The sequence below is a fragment of the Electrophorus electricus genome, chromosome 12, assembly GCF_041902795.1.
Source record: "Electrophorus electricus isolate QZ-2024a chromosome 12, ASM4190279v1, whole genome shotgun sequence".
In the NCBI taxonomy this organism is placed as follows: Eukaryota; Metazoa; Chordata; class Actinopteri; order Gymnotiformes; family Gymnotidae; genus Electrophorus; species Electrophorus electricus.
The window spans coordinates 26,046,920-26,066,644 of record NC_137508.1 but is presented as its reverse complement, the minus strand read 5'-3'; the positions used below and the strand labels follow the sequence as shown (position 1 = coordinate 26,066,644).

At 36.5% G+C, this 19,725-nt stretch overlaps 2 protein-coding genes across 6 annotated transcripts in view; one reads left to right on the top strand and one right to left on the bottom strand.

Annotated features, from left to right (window-relative positions):
• Positions 1-19,725, bottom strand: part of LOC145660169 (uncharacterized) — a 283,557-nt gene that overhangs the window by 32,780 nt on the left and 231,052 nt on the right. For 2 of the 4 annotated variants that reach the window (XM_081724290.1, XM_081724293.1), the window contains exon 1: positions 9,045-9,151. The exons of the other annotated variants lie outside the window; for them this stretch is intronic. The gene's annotated coding sequence lies outside the window, so the exon portion shown is untranslated. Of the gene's footprint in view, positions 1-9,044; positions 9,152-19,725 lie in introns of those variants that run through there. 4 annotated transcript variants of the gene reach the window in all.
• Positions 5,442-13,402, top strand: LOC145660167 (uncharacterized). 2 transcript variants are annotated; one of them, XM_081724287.1, is made up of 13 exons: positions 5,442-5,481; positions 5,590-5,728; positions 8,889-8,958; positions 9,053-9,207; positions 9,290-9,411; positions 9,691-9,752; positions 9,855-9,955; positions 10,075-10,138; positions 10,395-10,567; positions 10,762-10,883; positions 11,034-11,095; positions 11,232-11,526; positions 11,733-13,402. In XM_081724287.1, the coding sequence occupies exons 2-13, from the start codon at positions 5,701-5,703 to the stop codon at positions 11,826-11,828; spliced, it is 1,350 nt and encodes a 449-aa protein (XP_081580413.1). In that variant the 5' UTR covers positions 5,442-5,481; positions 5,590-5,700; the 3' UTR covers positions 11,829-13,402. The 2 variants fall into 2 exon arrangements, with proteins under 2 accessions (XP_081580413.1, XP_081580414.1); XM_081724288.1 differs by lacking the exon at positions 5,442-5,481 and having other exon boundaries at positions 5,612-5,735.

Below are 19,725 nucleotides of genomic sequence, written 5' to 3'. Positions count from 1 at the left end.
CATACAGAAACCACTGTAACAAGTGACACATTAATGACAACATCTACAATGAGTCCATCAGAACTTGTACCAACCCCCAGTCCAACTATGAGCAGTACTACATCTCCAGCTAATTCAACTGTGTCAGGCACCATGCCTGCTGCTCTGACAAGTCCAGAACCTGTAAACACTACTGACGTGCAATCAACAGCATTCACTAACTTAGTGGATTCCAAATCTATTGGAACAAGTGTTGCTAATGTGATCATAAATAAAGAGACTACATCAAGTGTAACCACCATGACTTCTGTTGGAACAAATTCCGATACAGACGAAAGTGAAGATACTTCAGAAGTTTCATTGTCAGCAACACAGAAAGGCAGCACAGCAATAACTGAATCTTTAATTAAGAAAACATCACCTTCAGTCACTTCATCTGAGTTTTCACAAACAGCTTCTCTGATTGTGACAAATTCTACATCTCCATCTCAGTCAAGATTTTCAGTCACCATGACTCCTTCTGTGCCAGGTCACATATTTCCACCAAGTACTGATTTGCAATCAACAGTGTTGCCTAACTTTGTTGATTCCACCTCAGCACCTATTGGAACAAGTGCTGCTAGCTTGATCACAAATAAACAGGATCGCTCGGCTGTTGCACCCACGATGGCTTCTGATTTGTTAAATTCTAGTCCAAAGGATATTGTTGAGGCTTCAACAGTTTCATTACCAACAAGACAGACAGGGATTACTACAACCACTGAAACAATAATGACAACACCGGCTAGACTACCTTCACCAGATATTGTGCACACCACTACTGTCATGAATAATACAACTCCAGCTCAGTCAAGTGTTTCAGGCTCAATGACTGCTCTTGTGACAATTTCAGGATTTGCAGGCAACACTGATTTCCAAACCACAGAATTGCCTACATTAGCAGATTCAAGCTCAGTGTCTGTTGGATCAAGTGCTGCTAACTTGATCACAAATAAAGAAACGTTATCAAGCGTGGCACAAAGCACAATTTCTACTTGGAGAAATGCTATTACTAGTGATGATCCTAATGCTTCATCAGTTTCATTCACAAAAAGACGAACAGAAACCACTGTAACAAGTGACACATTAATGACATCTACAATGCGTCCATCAGAATTTGTACCAACCCCCAGTCCAACTATGAGCAGTACTACATCTCCAGCTAATTCAACTGTGTCAGGCACCATGCCTGCTTCTCCAGTAGCTGTAACTACTACTGACGTGCAATCAACAGCATTGCCTAACTTCGTGGATTTCAAATCAATTGGAACAAGTGCTTTAGCAAGTATTTCAATGTTGCAGTCATCAGCATTCTCTAACTTAAAGGATTCCACTTCAGCATCTATTGGATCAAGTGCTCCTAACCTGGTCCCAAATAAACAGGCATCAGTTGTGTCACAGAGCACCACTGCTCCTAGGACATATTCTATTACCAATGATATTTTCCATTCTTCTGCAAGTTCAATCACAACCGTCCAGACAGGACATATTGCATCATCTGACACCTTAATGTCAATCCCACATACATTGACTTTATCAGAATTTACATCAACCACCATTCCTTCTGTCATGAGTACTTCATCTCTAGCTCATTCAAGTGTATCTGGTTCCATGCCTGCTGCCCTGTCAAGTCCAGCAGCAGGAAACATTACTGAAGTGCAATCAACAGCATTCTCTATCTTAGTGGATTCAATTTCAGAATCCATTGGAACAAGTGCTGCTAATGTGACAAATAAACAGACTCCATCAGTTGCAACCACCATGAATTCTGTTGGGACAAATTCTAGTCCAAGCGATAGTACTGATACTTCACCAATGTTATTTCCAACAACATCATATCCTATCCTAATGTATTCCACCTCAGAATCTTTTGGAAGAAGTGCTCCTATTTTGGTCACAAATAACCAGGTTTCATCAGTTGTAGCACACACTATGACCATTGCTGGGACAAATTATATTACTAGTGATATTGCTGATATTTCCTCGCTTTCATTTATAACAACAAAGCCAAGAACCACTGTAACAACTGACACTTTAATGACAACACAACCTGTAGTGACTTCATCAGGATTTACACCTACAACCATTCCAACTATTACAAGAACAAAAGCTAAATCTCAGTCATCTGTGTCTGCTGGTGTGACACATCCTGTATTAAAAAATAATACTGACTGGCCATCAACAGCATTCTCTAATATATCAGATGCCACCTCAGCATTCACCGGAACAAGTCCTGCTGTGATCACAAATAAACAGGCTTCATTATTTGTGTCATTCATTTCTACTGCGTTAAATTCTAGACCAGGTTTTAGTAGCAAGGCTTCAACAGTTTCATTTCCAACAACACATTCAGGAACCATTGCAACACCTGAAGCACCAAAGAAAATTCCACCCACAGTGACTTCATCAAGTTTTGCTCGCACCACTACTCCTACTGTAACAAGGACTACATCTTCAGCTGAGTTAGGTGTGTCAGGAACAGTAACTACTGCTGTGACACGTCCTTTTTTACCAAATAATACTGAACTACCATCATCATCATTCACTACCTTAGTGGATTCAATCTCAGCATCCATTGGAACAAGTGCTGCAAACCTAACCACATATAAACAGACTCACTCGTTTTTGGCACCTACCATGACTTCTGCTGGGACAAATTCCAGTCCAAGCAATAGTGCCAATACTTCATCTGTTTCAGTCACAACAACACAGATAGGATCCACTGTAACAACTGACACATTAATGACAACAAGACCTACATCCCCTTCATTAGATTTTATATCCACCATTTCTGCTACATTGAAAAGTACTACAGCTCCTGTGACAAGTCATGTATTAGCAAATAATTCTGATTTGCCTTCAACATCTATTGGAACAAATAGCATTGTTTTAATCACAAAAATAAATTCATCTGATTTTCATGAAAGTTCCCAGTCATTTTCAAAGACTCAGACCACCAATTTTCCCACTGCTACTAAACCTGAAAGCTTTGCCATTTCAAATCCAAATCTGATTCCTGCACATACCAGTGTGATCCCATTAATTGAAACTTACAACACCTCAAGACCAGTTTCCACTGAATTCACAAAAGTGGTAAATGAAGCATCATCTACAAGTACATATTCACAAAGAATGTAAGCAAAGGTTTTTCATTTTAATCTTAATTTTAATAGCATTAAGAAGTAGCAATTAATATCCTACATTCCTCTTCTAGAGTTTTTTCAGGTTTGGTCTACACCGTGATGGCTTTCAACACTTTGTATGCCATCCCCAGTGAGTTTTCTGTCCTAAATGCTACCAGATCTCTGCTGTCTTCTCGACTCATAAACTACAATGATTCTGTGAAAGTGCAAAATTTTAATTATGAGAGTAGGTTTTTCTCATTGCACAATACATCCATAAATTCCCAAAACACTGCTCTACTTTCCTAAAATCTGTTTCTTAATCCAACCTAATTATGTTCCATTCGTTCACAGAAAAGACAAACACATCCTATGCCATCATCTTCACATTCAGCCTCAGTAATATCAGTATGCCAGACAGCACTGACCTCAGGAACATCACCTATAGACAAGTGCAAGACTCCATTAACAATATGGTAAGTGTACATTTCTATCTGAATTTGATCTATGATTTTATTCTAATATATTATTTTAGTGCTTGCCAAACACATACTTAAGTTTAATCAAATGTAATACCATTCAGACTACATTAACTTTGTTTTAGAAGAATCACGCATGAATGGAGATCACCTGGCTATAAAATAACCATTTCTAATGGTCAGAACTGGTTGAGAATACCTAAGAAAATTTGGATTGTGTGAGGTATATGGTTCTCTTTTAAGGTGGATCAAATACAGTAGTGATATAGTTACAGATCAATGGGCTCTAATGAAATTAGAGTCTGCATACAGATGCCCCTGACTGGACATGAGAGATCTCTGTTCACTTTTTGCTGTTTATAAAATGGTATGTCATGTCCCACTAATATGATTAATCAATTTATACTATGGTGATACAAAATCCTCAAAGGAGATATAAGATATTAACAAAGATCACAATTTGGGACTATAACTATCAATCCTGCATCATTTTTCCATGTTGGTGTATCTTATTTCAGTATTTTTGTTACTTTCTTTTATTATCTATACTTGCATGATATTTCTTGTTTTTAACAGTTGGCTCATGACTCCTTAATTGTTTGATTAAGGAAGGGGTTAAATATAGTTACATTTAGATCTACATTTTTGACATTTATCAGATGCTCTTACCCAGAGTGAATTAAAAAAGTGCTTTGTCATTTAGTTATAGAATGTATCCTAGCCAGTACAGTAGGTTAGCATTCAAGATACCAATGAACTAGCATACTGTTGAAATACAGGAATCACTGCTGATACCTACAAGTGTGAAACAAGTGTAAGCTCTATATAAGACAATGTTAAGTGCAATTACAACCAATATCAAACTATACATATTAGAGTTTTGTTACCCAACAGTAGTATGAATTTCATTGGTGCAGGATTAATGGTCATTTAAAATAAATATTCCACAAATAGATAAGTCTTTAGTTTGCATTTGAAGACAGCAAAGGATCCTGCTGTCTGGACATCCAATGGAAGTTTGTTCCACTATCTGGGAGCCAGGACAGAGTCTTGATGCTTGTCTTCCATGAGACTTGAAGCATGGAGTTTCAAGCCGCGCCATACTTGAGGTTTGAAGTACATAAGGTACAGATGGGGCTTTGACCACTGTCATCATATATGGAAGGGTTGGTCCATTTTTTTGCTTTGTAGGCAGGCATCAGGGTTTTAAATGTGATGCGGCAGCTACTGGAAGCCAATAAAGGGAACGATATTTGATTGTCCAAAGTTATGCCCAGGCTATGAGCAGTTTCAGATGGTAATACCAGTGAGTTCTCTATGGAAACTGTGAGGCCATGGTAAAGGTTGGGAGTTCCTGGGATGTACAGAAGATAAGTTTTACTGGGGTTGAGCTTTGTGTTGGGCTGCCACCCATTAATTTGTTGATCAAAAATATATTTCCCTGTTGGATTTCGCCTTTGCAAAGTCTTTCCACTTGTGTAGTCCATTGCTGAGCTTCTTCTTCCCATATTGTCTCATTGCCTGTTTTAATTCTGCAATGTGTTTCTGGTTTATGTGCTTGGAATATCTAAGTTTTTGTCACCTATTAAATTCAATTTGATCCAACCCTGAGATTCTCTTGGCATTATGAACAGGTGTAATCCAGTTGTGAAGTTGTAAAAATGGTAAATTCTAAATATATTCCAGATTCAATATATTAAAAATTGAAAACTGGGTTCACCGTTCAAATCTGAAACTTTACACAAGGCTGCACAATGTTACAATATTTTTTAAATAAAATGTTGCATTTCTCATTTCTAGCTAAACATACTTCTAAATGAACCTGGTGCAGAACCATTTGAGCCCAAGACCTCTGTCTTCATGTAAGTTAATATCAAAATTAAATTAAATTCTAAAATCACTTTCTCTTATTATCCTATTAATATACAAGTGATATCTTGACTACCTTTGTTTTCTACTTCTCTTCACAGCACTTCAGGAAACCAGGTTGAAGGTAACATGGACTACATATTTCAAGATGGAGATATCAAAAGACCAATCAGCTTCCTCACCAAACTCAATGCTCAGAGTGGTACACTAATATGCAATATCCTGCATCATGGGTGACAGGTGAAAGGTGAAAGGGGGAGACTTTCCAAAGTTTTCCAAATTTTGGTATGTTTTAGACTCATGTTAAAACAGATTTGACTGTTTTTTTCCTCACTACTCTACATGCAATACTCAGCAATGACAAGGCAAAAATTTGCAGTTGACCTTTGCAGTTGAGCTCTGGTGCATCCTACTTCTATCGGCAATTTAATTGGAGTCCACTTGTGCCTAAATTAATTGATTGGACATAATTAGGAAAGACATACACCTGTCTCAGTCATTTCACCTGTCTCAGTCATTTCCCTACTGCGTTCCCTCCACTGACTCCATGTAGCAGCTCACATCAGTTATTAAACACTGACACTTGATTCTAAAGCCATGGACTAACTCCCACATACATAAAACCTGTAACCAAACCCTGTTCTGCATCACACTGCCTTTGTGCCCTTAGTACTGCTCAGTTTGATCTACCATCTCGCAACATACAAAGAATATATACATCAATACTTTTCTCTATCCTGGCACCCAGGTATTGTGCACCCCTGGATGTCTTCAAAAACTGAAGACTTCAAATCTTCACTGAGTCACTGAACACTCATTATGCACTAAAAAACCTTTACTGTCTTTTCCCTGAATTTAGGCCTGGGCTTTAGTCTAGTAATATTATTGAAACTAACCTGGCTAGCTTCAAACAGTCTGAAGACCCACCTCTTCACTGAGACACGAAGAACTTATATACACATTAAAAAAAAAAAAAACAATTAACAAGAGAAACAGCCAACAGAAGGTGTTCCAAGCTTGCATAGGATCAAATACTAAGTGAAGCATTTGAATACTTATGTAAATGAATGCTTAATTTCTAATTTTCTTTTAAACTTTTTAATAAACAAATTATTTTGTTTGGACCTTGTGGAGAATTGTGTGTAAAGTAATTAAAAAAACAGGTGAATCCATTTCATTTTAACATGAATATGAAACATACCAAAATGTTGAGAACCTTATGGGTCTGAAAACAGACCCTCTGAAAACAGAACCTCTTTGGGTACTCAGGGCTGTGACCTCTAAGCTAGCTGTAGGAGTACTTCTAACAGGTGCCAGAAATGACATCAATCTCATTCAAGAAGAACACAGTCCTAAGAACAGACAAAATACTGTGCTGCATCCTTAAATTCCCAGGCATCTGGTAGAAGGCCTGAGTATGATAAGACCATTGTAGAAATCTCTAGGTTGGGGAAGGGGGAAAGGATGTAGGAGGCAGGAATAAGGAATAAGATTTTTTTTCACAAAAATATAAAAATATCTACCGAAGTGGAAATGCATTCAGGACAACTTTTCACTCCTTCATTTTTTCTTGGTCCACTTTTCAGCTTGTCTCTATGGGAACTTTCACTTTCACAGCCTTTCATGGCCTACTGACAGGCTATCCGCAATGAGACGCAAGTGCTACATCCAGGTTGTCTCTCCACCCTGCAGATGAGGCTTGGCCATGTACCCGCTGCAGGAACTATTACACACTGTCATGGTTTCCTGCTCTAGTGTTGGCGATTCCCATGGTGTTGAATGCCATGTGCTTTTGTTGTAGTTTCTATCTCCTCCTTTGACCCATTTCATTCCAACCCCTGTTCTGCATTATTTCCAGACTTATTTATCCTGATTTTTCTGTGTATTGTTTTTGGTCATTGTTTTGGGAGACTCACAGCTGTTTAGTGGTGTCTCTGTGAGCTTTCTTGTTTTTTTCAGTTTGTTATTGTTCTCTGTGATCGTCCTTGGTTTCACTTTGCTCTGTGTGTGTTATATATTCAGGTTGTCTCATTGGCTTCTGCCTTAACTCACTCAATGCTATACATACACATATGTAGGGTGTGACTCACCCCTGCTTCATCTGACCTAATGCTTAATACTTGACTTTTTGGTGTCATGATTAGTGTGCTGTCCTTTCTGCCTTTTCCAGACACTGGGATGTCAGTCACCTCTGCTGTTTTAAAATATATGTATGCCAGACATGAACAAGACATTGTCCATAATCAATCTCACCAGGATATATAGTAACAACATCGGAATGTCATTCAGACCAAATAAATGTGGCCAGATAGTTACAAGGAAAGGAAAGGTAGTTAGAACTGAAATCATACCACCATAAGGCAACATAGCAGATGTTGAGAGCAGCTATAAGTACCTTGGAATCCCACAGGCAAATGGGAATAATGAAAAGGCCACAAGGAAAGCAGCTATAACCAAATATCTAAAAAGAGTGAGGCAAGTCCTGAGAAATCAGCTGAATGTGAAGAACAAGAATTTTTATATATATATAACACAGATACTGGCTAAAACTGGACATCCTCCAACATAAATAAAAGCACCCTTCGAGTTAGACTTGACTCATCATCCCTCAATGCCTCTATGTTCATGTCTGGCTGTCTTCAAAGTCTGATGACTTCACCTCTTCACCAAGTCACTGGACCCTTAAATATACACTAACAAATAACCCTGACTATTTTTTCCTGATTCAGGTCTGGGCTTTAGCCTGGTAATATTCTTGGCCCTAACCAATTTTAGCATCAGGATATAATTTTGATATAGACTACAAAGGTGTTTGGAAAAGTCACTATGGACAGGGGCATCAGCCAAATACTGTTGATGTAAAAGTAAATGTAGGTTATCTGCTTTTTCCTTTGCTTTTCCAGCACAATTTGGACATACCAAATGAGCTGAAACACAAATATAAATGGTGTAAACGGAAATCCAAACCTTTCCCCCTGATGGCATTACAGGAAGTGTAAGGTCATTGGCAAAAATGCAGAAGTTGGGAGCACTGGTGAAAATACATAGGGAATACATAGGGAATGAGTACACCAGTGTCAGATGTTACCAAGAACAAATTCAAGAAAGGACAGAATACTGATGCTGTGGTGTTTTTGGGCTGCACCATTTTTTGTTATTTTTGAGTAGCTCTGTAAACATAGATTGGTTTATTATGTAAAAACAGTTTCTTATGTAAAATCACTTTCACATCAGCACACCCTTGTACCAATGTTTTTTTTTGTGCCAATGTACTATTTTGCTATGTTAAGCAAGACTATTTAATTTTGTTTCACTGATTTAATGGTTTATGCCTAGAGCCTATCGAAAATCAAACTACATTTTCTTAAATTTACCTGTCAATAAATATTTGTTTTTGCAGCCCCATATACGACAGTGTCATCAACAATGCCCAAAGATTTGGGGTTGACTTCTGCAAATTTCTCAAAAATGTATGTTTAATTCTTGATTTCTATATTTATTATATATTGAAACATACATTATTAATTGTGGAAAAATAATGTCCATTATGCTTTACCTCTTTAGACTTGGTTCAGCTGTGGTCAACACCACGCTCAGGTTCAACATATCATCTTCCATCCCCAGCAAGAGTGTGGTCCTCAATGCTGTCAGCAGTCTGCTGAGCTCTCGATTTCCACTGTTACAAAATTCCATGAAAGTGTTAAATGTTAATTATGAGAGTATGTGTTCCTAATACCCAAAACTACCCATTGTATCATATTTTCAATTTGATCAACCAAATAAGAAATATTTCTTCCACAGAAATTTCAGACACATCCTATGCAGTCATCTTAACATTCAGTCTCAGTAACATCAGCATGCCAAACAGCACAGACCTCAGGAACTCCACCTACAGCCAAGTGCAGACCTCCATCAACAATGCTGTAAGTCTTTTAAGTCTTACAATGTTTTTGTTTATTTTGATTATTAAGGGTGCATAAAAATTTCTTATGACAAAAAAAGTGATGAATTGGCAAGAAGGAAAAAAAAGGGGCAGGGGGCACTAAAATTTTTAAATTTCATGAAACGTCGATTTCATGAAATTTTGTGAAAACGTCCTTCATGGAGAGACACATGTTTATACTTGTGAGCGCTCTATTAAACATTCAGGACAACTTTCTTTCAGGTGTTTAGGCTTACCTAATCAAATATTTTTTCAACAGCTTAACACAGTCTTGACTGATCCTGAGAATTATTCTTTCAATCCTCAAATCACCAGCTTTACGTATGTAGCCAAATTACTTGTTCACACTAATTTGCAACAAAACAGTTACTGTTAAATAACACTGAATTAGACATAACTAACCTCTCATTATTTGGTTTGCAGAAGTACATTCAATGAAATTTTTGGATTCATGCTTTACATTTTCCAGGAGGAAGATGTTACGAAACCAGTCAGTTTATTGAATCTGATTTCACCTTTAAATGGTGCATTACCTTTAAACATCCTTATACAATTTATAATCTACTTTGTCTATTACGTTACTTTGTCTATTATGTTAATTTGTTTTTATCAACATGTATAAGGCATATCCATATTTTTCTAGATATGATGACAACCACACTTTCCACAGACAGCATCACTTTGAACAGCACTACAACTCCAACTCTGTAAGTATAATGATGGCAGTTTTTTTTCATACTGTGCACATTTGTAATCACATATGCTCACACATGAACTCATAAAGTCATGACTTATATTTTAATAATAACCTTAGTGGTTTAACATAATTAGGAATTGTTTTTTTGCAGTGGCCCATTGCACAAAAGCGTTCTTTTTCTCACCATCTCCCTCTCTATGTATTTCACTAATCAAATATGTTTTTTAAAAAATTTAATTTAATTTTATTTTTTTACCCTACTTCAGATTGGGCAGTGTAATCATTTATATTGACCTGGTATTTAAGAATCTGACATCTGTACCTAGTCAGGCGGAGGTTCTCAGTGCTGCCAACATTCTGTTGGACTCAAGTGTCAAAATAAAGCGAAGTATTAGAAAGTTAAATAACCCTGTGAGGATACACAACATCACCTATCAGAGTATGTGTCTTTCCTAATTACCCTCACCTGCATTGCAAGAGAATATGTAGTTGTCCTAGATTTTTAGTTGTATATTTTTGTGACTTTTTACATTTAATTTATGAGCCCTGAAACAACTAATTCTAAATTACAGGAAGTAGCATTTCAGCATTTGATAATCATCAGTTCTACAATGACACTCATATCATTTTTAGGAACAAGTGAAAACTCATATATCATAAGCTTTGGATTTATACTTAGCAATGTGAGCATTGCTTTGGACATTGAACTAAGGAATGAAACATATGATTTAATCCAAAACACAATCAATATCCTGGTAAGTATGAACAAGTTTTACCAAAATAATCAAAACCAAAACTTCTGAATTGCTTTGTCCTGAAAAAAAAAAGTAATATTATTTTCATTTTCAATATTAACATTGCTGATATAATTGAGTTATGGATTTTTTCTTTACATTTATATTCAGCTCAACAAAATCCTAAATGCCCCAAATGCTTCACCATTTATCTTCCAGCGAGCAAACTACATGTAAGTAATGACTCAGCAAACTACATGTAAGTGATGACTCAACAAGAAATAACTACTGCAAGTAGACTTCTACTTAATTTTGACTTTTGCATTTGTGATGGAGTTTTTTTTGTTTTTTTGTTTTTACTCCTTCCAGGGGTAATGCTACTGTGATTCAAGCAAATGCACAATATATCTTTGGGGAAGGTGATATCAAGTCGCCAAGTGGATTTCTTGCTCAGATACTCAAAGTTAGTGGTTTAATGTACACCACTACCTTTAGTACTCCAGTAACTCCTGCCCAGACCACCACTCCTCATCCTGTACTCCTAAATGCCACAAGGCCTGCAAACAACACCAACACTGGGGGGCAGTTTCCTGGGTGGGTCCTACCTATCATTATCCCCTGTAGTATAGCCGTCATTCTTGTGCTATGCTGGATTCTACTCTGGGTAAGTCTCTCCAAAACTCCTTTAAAGCCCTCTATCTGCAAGGCACTCTTTGACCAAAAACAGAGTGTTTTGCTAAATAACAACAGTAAAATAAACAGCAATGGTAGTAACCCATGAAGGGCTCACTGAATATTTCTTCCATTTCCTTTTTGTTTTGTCTGTGCCTCCCCCCCTTCTGTGTGTGTGTTTCTCTCTGCATGTCTCAGTGTTTACTGTGTGGTTGCTGTGCTGCTCTACGGAGGCGCTACAACCGAAGACGGTCCTATAATGTCCAGTACTCAACACAGAATGGACTCTTTTAAAAATTATTTGTAATCATATAATCTGTTTACTGCAATTGATTGACCATTGACTGATTTTGGTAAATGAATTAAGCATTCATGTATGTTTTGCACTAATAATGTACTACTACTATTACTACTAATAATAAGCAGTAATTATGTACTAATACTACTACTAATAATAATAAGCACTAATAATGTTTTGTCTTAAACAAATTTATTCTTTAAGATGACTTATAATAAACCTAATCAGATAAATACTTTCAACAGGTAATTAATGTTTACATTTGTTTAGTTTGTTTATCTATTGTCTGTAATAGTGTGTCTATGGGACTTGCTTTTTCTTCTTTGAGAATATACGATATTTAATTAAGGTATCATCACATGTTAAAATTTTCCCACTGTGGGCAAAGCATGCATAAGGGAAGAGGGGAAATATAGCAGTATTTGTTCCTTTGTGGTTAGTAAAGAATTTGAAGTTTATACGATATGAAAACTTTCATCAGTAGGTTGTCTAACAGATGCTTGGTCTAACATGCTACAGACAATCATTTATAGCTAATGAGTTTTTTTCACTCATGAAAAAATCCTCTGTAGCCTCCTAGTAGTGTCTTATAACTGCACTATTATTCACATAGTATGGCATCTGTTAAAAAAAAAAAAAAAAAGCATTATTAATCTGGGTTTGCCAATATCCTGAAACAGAAAAGCAGTATAAAAATACAATCTGGTTGGAGATGTGAAGCAAAATCATTTTGTGTAAAGTATAACTAGCCAAAACTTTCACATTTTATGTGCCATTTATCTAAATCAGAATCAGGTTTTATTGACTGAGTATGATTGCACATGCCACCATTTTGACTTTGTTTATACAATATCTCACAAAACCTGAAAACATTTGACCTTTTTTAAATCTTTATATTTGCTTTCTTTTGTTGGTTATGCTTAATTTCTTATATTTTATTTCGTGTTCCTTGGAATTCGCTCATCACAGCTCATTTCAAGCAAACTTTGCCTGGCTGTGTTGATTGTGAGAAAGTTTCATTGTATGGCTGGTGATAAACCATTCCAGAGTCGTCATCAAAAGCAAGGATGGGATGCATGACCACTGATACCCAAAACTCTTACTTATGAATCACCTACCTGAACAGGCCTAGCACTATCTAACTGAGCCAGCTCTAAAAATTAAGTCTCATGGATCAAGAAGCCCAGTCGTCTCATTGTCATCGGCCTACACTGCTTGTACCGGGTCAAGACAGCAAAGCAATGGAAAACTGCCATTCTCTCTCAATCACACCCAAATGGTTTGATGAAAAATTGACAATCTCCCTCACTGCCGCTAGACACTTTGACATGGTTGAGCCCATTGAGTTATAAGGACAAGAAGTTCCCCTTTTAAGTTAACAGTTGCAATCAATAATAATGTTACTGTTTGTATATCAAAATTAGCTCAGTTACCCTTTCCTCTCATCTGCAATGCAGTCTCCTCAATTCTATAATTAGTTTAAATTATTTTATTTTCCCTGTTAGTCAGGGTGGTGACTGACAATTTATTAAAATGTTAAACCGCTACAATAATAAGAATTCTCCCTGTACTGTATAGCTCTCACTCGGTCCTCTGCTTCTGTCCAGGACCTCACTAAACCCAGTTATTTTAAACATAACTTTGCAAATAAGTGAGTTAGGCCAACAAGTCTGTTACAAAGTTCAGTTCTTAGCTGTCATCTGAATCATGTGTTAGGTGATCACTAAAAACTAATTCTAAGAATAGTAGTACATTTGTTTTAAATGTAAAAGACTACTGCATTAAGCCATGTTACATGCATGTCTTAGCCAAGTGCTCACCATATGATTTTATCCCCAGATTTTCCTGTCACTGACAAATGTCTGGGAATTGCAATGCTACTGCTACTAAGTGTGAGTAGTCCAGAAACATGGTCTGGTCTGCCGGCAGTTTCTAGAAACCCAAATATTTTTCAATGTGTTTAATTTTTTGTGGTAAATGTTACATGTACAACAAGTAGTACGAAGTGTCATAGGGAATAGACAATGATAGCGTGATGGGAAACTCTTGGGGAAGGAGGTAAGAACAACTAAAAGCTCAAAAGTGATCAAGTTCTTTTATGCATTAATAGCTTTTTTATTACATATAAATATGTATTTTACTTAGCATCAAAACAAACATGCAACAACAGGCCTTCTGTAAATTCTCCTTAAAATCAAAGGAAAGAAGTCAGTTAAGTGTAAGTGGAAACGAGCACGTAGTAAACATAGCAAAACAGCAGGTGAACGGTAGCACAAGGTTTATGTATTTTAACAATAGAGGGGAGTGTGTACATCTGTGACTCATTCTCATGTTTATTTTCATGAGACAATGGTTTTGCGTGATTTGTGCTCGAGATAGAAAAGGTGAGGTTCAAGATATGCTTTGTGTCTGATAAAATATGCGTTTGAGAGAGAGGGGAGAGGAAAGAGACAGAGAGCTAAAGTGACAGTGAGACAGAGAGAGAGAGCAAGAGCAAGATATTTCATGTATTTTGAAGAAACGCTTTAGCTAAAGCTGTGAAACAATAGAAATGTATTTTCTTTAACCTCCTCTGTTTACATAGAGGTTTGAGAAACTTATGTTAAACCAGTTCTTCAAGATCCCAAACCATAGATGTCTAATAACATACCGTTATATATTGAAGTAATACAAAGAAGAATGAGAAAAAGAAGAAAAGGAAGAAGTTTCTTTATTTTTAGGTCAGTAATCTCATAGAACATTGAACTAATTAGGCATTTAATTTCATGATGACAATAAGTTATTAAAAATAATAATATTATAACATCATAATATTATACTGTAGATGCCGATAACATGACTCTTTTAATTAAAGTCTAAGATTAAATAGGAAGGGAGCCAATATCTGTGATTTAGCAGTGATGATACATATATATTTGGCAATGCTGTATATGTGTTTTGTTTTATAAAAGGTGAGAAACAAGTGAGATAACAGGGACCCTCAGAATGCTAATGCTGGTATTACTTGCACGTCCTATTTAGTTTGAGACTTGGTGAGGTTGCAGCACTCTGCCTTTGCCACATTGACACTCAGTCCAAAACACATGTAGTCTGTAATGTATAGTCTGACACACACTCACACAGTTCAATGTGCAGTTTGACAAGCAATCAGACATCACACAGTCTGAAAACACCCAGTTGAACATGCAGTCTGAAACATATTCAGTTCCAAACATACAATGCCTGACACACAGTCCAACCACACTACATATTGGTATATACAACAACAATAAGAAGAAGACGATAAGAATAAGAGAAAAGTGTATAGGTAGTTTTTAGTTTTTTAGTTTTTTCATTTTTAGTTCCATAATCTCAAGTTGCATCAAACTGATTAGGCATTTAATTTTATGATGGCAAATTGTAAAATGTAATAGATGCAGACGACAGGATGTATTTCTCTTTTTGCACAGGATATTTCTGCACAGCTGGGCCCCTTTCCAGACTCAGGCTTCACATTGTACACTATTAATGAGTAGAATTATTATGCAACTAAATGAAACACTGAAATTTTCTCATCTCACTTGTTTATTTTCAGTTGTTAAAGTGAGAATAAACAAACAACTTAAAATTTACAAATAAATATATCTAACGTTTAACAACAACAACAAAAAAATCAGTGACCAATATAGCCATCTTTCTTTTCAATAACAGTCATAAGCCTTCCATTCATGGAGTTTGTCAGTTTCTTAATCTGAGCAGTAACGTTTTGTGCAGCAGCAACCATAGCCTCCCAGACACGATTCAGAAAGCTATACTGTTTTCCGTCACTGTAAATCTCCCATTTAATATGGACCCACATGTTCTCAATAGGGTTTAGGTCAGGTGAGGAAGGGGGCCATTTCATTATTCTTTCATCTATAAGGCCTTTACTGGCTAGTCACGCAGTGGAGTACTTGGATGCATGTGATGGAGCATTGTGCAGCATAAAAATCATGGTTTTTCCTGTATCACTGCTTGCAGAAATTGTTTTCTAAAAACTGACAGTAGGTTTGGGAGTTGATTTTGAGTCCATCTTCAACCTAAAAAGGTCCAACTAGTTCATCTTTAATAATACCAGCCCATAGCAGTATCCCACCTTGCTTGCGTCTGAGTTGAAGTGGAGCTCTGGGCCTGTAACTGATCCAGACACAGGCCCATCCATCTTGTCTGTCGAGTCACTCTTGTCTCATCAGTCCATAAAACCTTTGAAAAATCTATCTTCAGATATTTCTTGGCCCAGTCTTGATGTTTCATCTTATGTGTCTTGTTCAGTGGTGGTTGGGTTTTAGCATTCCTTACTTTGGCCATGTCTCTGAGTACTGAACACCTTGTACTTCTGGGCAATCCAGGTATGTTGCAGTTCTGAAATATGACAGCACTGGAGCACAATGGGTTCCTAGTTGCTTCATGTTTGATTCTAATCAAATCTTTGGCAGTTGATTTGCATATTTTTTTCTCAACATGTTTCTTGTGACCCTGTTGACCATTTGCAACAAAATGTTAGATAGTTCTGTGATCACACCCAAATATTTTAGCAATTTTAAGAATTCTACATCCTCCTGAAAGACTTTTTACAATTTTGGACTTTTCAGAGTAAGTGAAATATCTTTTTTGGCCCATTTTGCCTGAGAAAAAGAAGCTGTCTAATGAATATGTACACCTTAATGTTGATCTCCTTAGGCCACACCCTCCCTCATTACACAAATACACATCACCTGATATGCTTAAATGTAATAAGCATTCAGGTTTATACAGCTTGGACTTGGAAAATATTCATTAAAATGATGATATGGTCAAAATAATCTCGTGCCTAATAATTGCACAAACAGTGTAATAATATGCAGTAATGTGTGAACTGATTTCTCTTGATCAATTCAAAAGCCAGATTTAAATGCAAGCAGGTGACATTGTGCCCAGACTTTTAATGTATTATTCAAACCATAGGTGTTCAGGGATGGACCACATTCAAATTTTTTAAAACTGGGCCTCTATTAGGCCACACTGGAGACATATTTAATGAGAATTGTAAATGTAATGGCTAAAGTATATCTGGATTCCATCCTGATCAGAAATGTGATTGCAAGGTGTAAATGAGATCAGACACTTTAGCTAATGCTAGTTTTGTGTTATGAAGCATCCCAAAACCACCCTAAAATATTTAATGCGCCTTTAAAATATGAGTAGAGCTGTTGGTTAACTACTTACTCTTAGGTAGAAAATATTTATTTGAAACAGGATATTAGTGGAGAGTGTTCAGGGACAGTAATTTGGGGAGATCAAGATGTAATTTACTGACTTAAAAAAATTATATGCACATGTGTGTCTGTGGGGAGGGGTGGGGGGCTTGATTGAGTGAGTGTGTGTGTGTGTGTGTGTATTGTTAAGACCCAAATCTCAAATTGGACCAGGAGTGCACTGCAGCAGTCCATGACCGTAAAAGTGTTTGCATGAGACATAAATTTACAGGAGAGTCCTTTGCTAACTCCTTGGCTATCCTTATGCTAGTGCAGATAGAGATTTAGGATACATCAAGTCAAAGCCCTATTGGGGACAGGAGTCAACACAGATTCATAAACACACAAAAAAATGTATGGTTATGTTCGAATCCACATACTTTATACTGCACTCAGTATATACTGTATACTGCATGCTAATCCCCATAGTAGAATGCAGTATAGTATCTAGTATGCAACAAACGCAAACCATACAATGGGATCACATGAACGTTCTATTCACTTGTGAAAGATTTTCCTCCACTCTTGCATGATGGGATGCAGTAAACCATGAAGATAGGTGTGGTAGATAGATAGATTTAACGCAGGTAATAGTGCACAGATTTGGCTTTGTCCCCACTGCCTTCCATGGGCTAAGAAAGAGGCCCAGCATGGCAGTAGTGGGAATCATTGAGCTGTCAAATAGCCCATGGGCAGCAAACTAGAGATAATCTACTTGCCTGTATTATTAGTTCATGAGGACCCAAATCTCATTTGAAAAAGCCTAAATTATTTCCATTGTTTTTCCCCTTTTGTATTGTTTGTTGAAATGAACTTCTAAGTGATCCACCACATAGGTAGCTAAACAATAAATAATGTTCCCCTAACTAATTCAAACATGTCTTAATTAAGTAGACACATGTGAACTGATTTTATAAAACTTTATAGGTAACTTGTATAATCATGCTGTTTACTATTTTGCCAGCATGCTTTTGCTAAATTTACTTTAAGGTAGATGTATAACTAGTATTCTGCCCCTTAATTGTTTCCACCTGCTGTCAGAATTTGGTATTGCTGTTTTAGATAAAACTATTGAGTGCAGACGCAGACGACAGACGCTCCTCTCTCTTTCATCATTGTAACTTAGGAATTTATAGCTATAAGTTGTGAAATAATGCCTTATTGATTATTTAGATCGCAGTCCCAAGAATGGCATGTTCTGTTAATGAGGAAACCTTTAGAAATAATAGACTGATGTATGGGTTAGTGACAGGCTTTATTTTAGTTCCACATTTCAGTTTTACAAAACAAAGGATGTACAAAGATAGGAAGGATGTGAAAAATAGGAAAGTAGCTCAACTTTATCCAAATGTGTCTTCTTCATAGTGTTAACTCTCTGATAAAAATTATACATGGACATGGTACCAGGGCAGAATAACTAGGCAGCTAGCCAACAGTGTGATTAGATTAATCTTCCTCAGTTCAGCAGAGATAAGAAATGTGCTCTTTCTACTTAACTTCAACGCCCAAGTCAATTAACAAGACCATGAGTCATCTAGCATAATTCCTCCTAAGTATGCCCACCCAGTCCATAAATATGAACTTGACTAGCGATAGGTGAACCATTTCACTGCGAGTTATACTGTGTATGACTATGACAAATAAACCAAACTTGAAACTTGAAACAGAGGGACAGGCAGAAAAGAGATCTTTACAGATACATACAAAATGCCATTAATGGATAAAAAGATAAAATTTTAAGATTGTTCTTATATTCTTCCCCAGAGATGTTTCTAATAACACTCTCATTGTCTATGCCCTGTGGGCAATTGTGGCAATTGCTGACAGTTCACAATTATCTATTTCCATAACCATCATAAATTATACGAGATGGTAAATAAAGTAACATACAAAAAGGTTTTAAGAATTTATTTTCAGATGCATTTCTGAATGTTAGCCACATTTGATTCAGTAAATATCAGACTAAATTTACCACAGCTTCACATAGTTTTAGTAGCCTCTTTATGGAGTTTATTCTATAGGATGATCTTATATAGAAGAACTACAGTAATGTTACTCAGTACTTTTCCCACCACTGTGTGTATGGGAGTGTGTGAGGTGATAAAAATTCCAGCAGTAATGGACACACCCAACCTAAGTGCATGTTGTTTTATTTCATTATGTCACATGCTCTTCCTTTGCATGTATGTGTGTGAAAGAGAGAAAGAGAAATTTATCACAAATTTGTGTCTTTGTGAGAGAGATTTATCACAGAGTCTTTTTGTGCATGTGTATGTGTGTGTGTGTGTGAGAGAGAGAAAGAAGGAGAGAGAAAGGTATACTTTCAACTTGTTCACACACCCTAGTCCTCAGAACCTGTACAGAAGCAAACTGTTATTACATTTAAATGAAAAACCAGTATTTCCTGTTCCAGTCATTTTGTATGAGTGGAGTATGAAAAAAAAAAAAGATTTTATTTGGTTTTCAGACAAAAATATATGTATATATATTTAATCACAGACTTTCTGTGATTAAACATTTTTCAGATTTTCTGAGATGATCATAAATTTGCATATTATAGAAGAAATTCTTAAAACTGCATTTACAAGATCAGTTTGTGTATTATAGAGTACATACTGAGAATAAGCTAACAATGTTGCAG

What these genes read in the sequence shown, in the direction of transcription:
- LOC145660167 (XM_081724287.1), top strand. Translation starts at nt 5,701, where the DNA reads ATGCAATATCCTGCATCATGGGTGACAG. An exon ending in TCTGCAAATTTCTCAAAAAT is followed by an intron (nt 8,959 to 9,052) that starts GTATGTTTAATT and finishes TTACCTCTTTAG; the next exon opens with ACTTGGTTCAGCTGTGGTCA. An exon ending in AGCACTACAACTCCAACTCT is followed by an intron (nt 10,139 to 10,394) that starts GTAAGTATAATG and finishes ACCCTACTTCAG; the next exon opens with ATTGGGCAGTGTAATCATTT.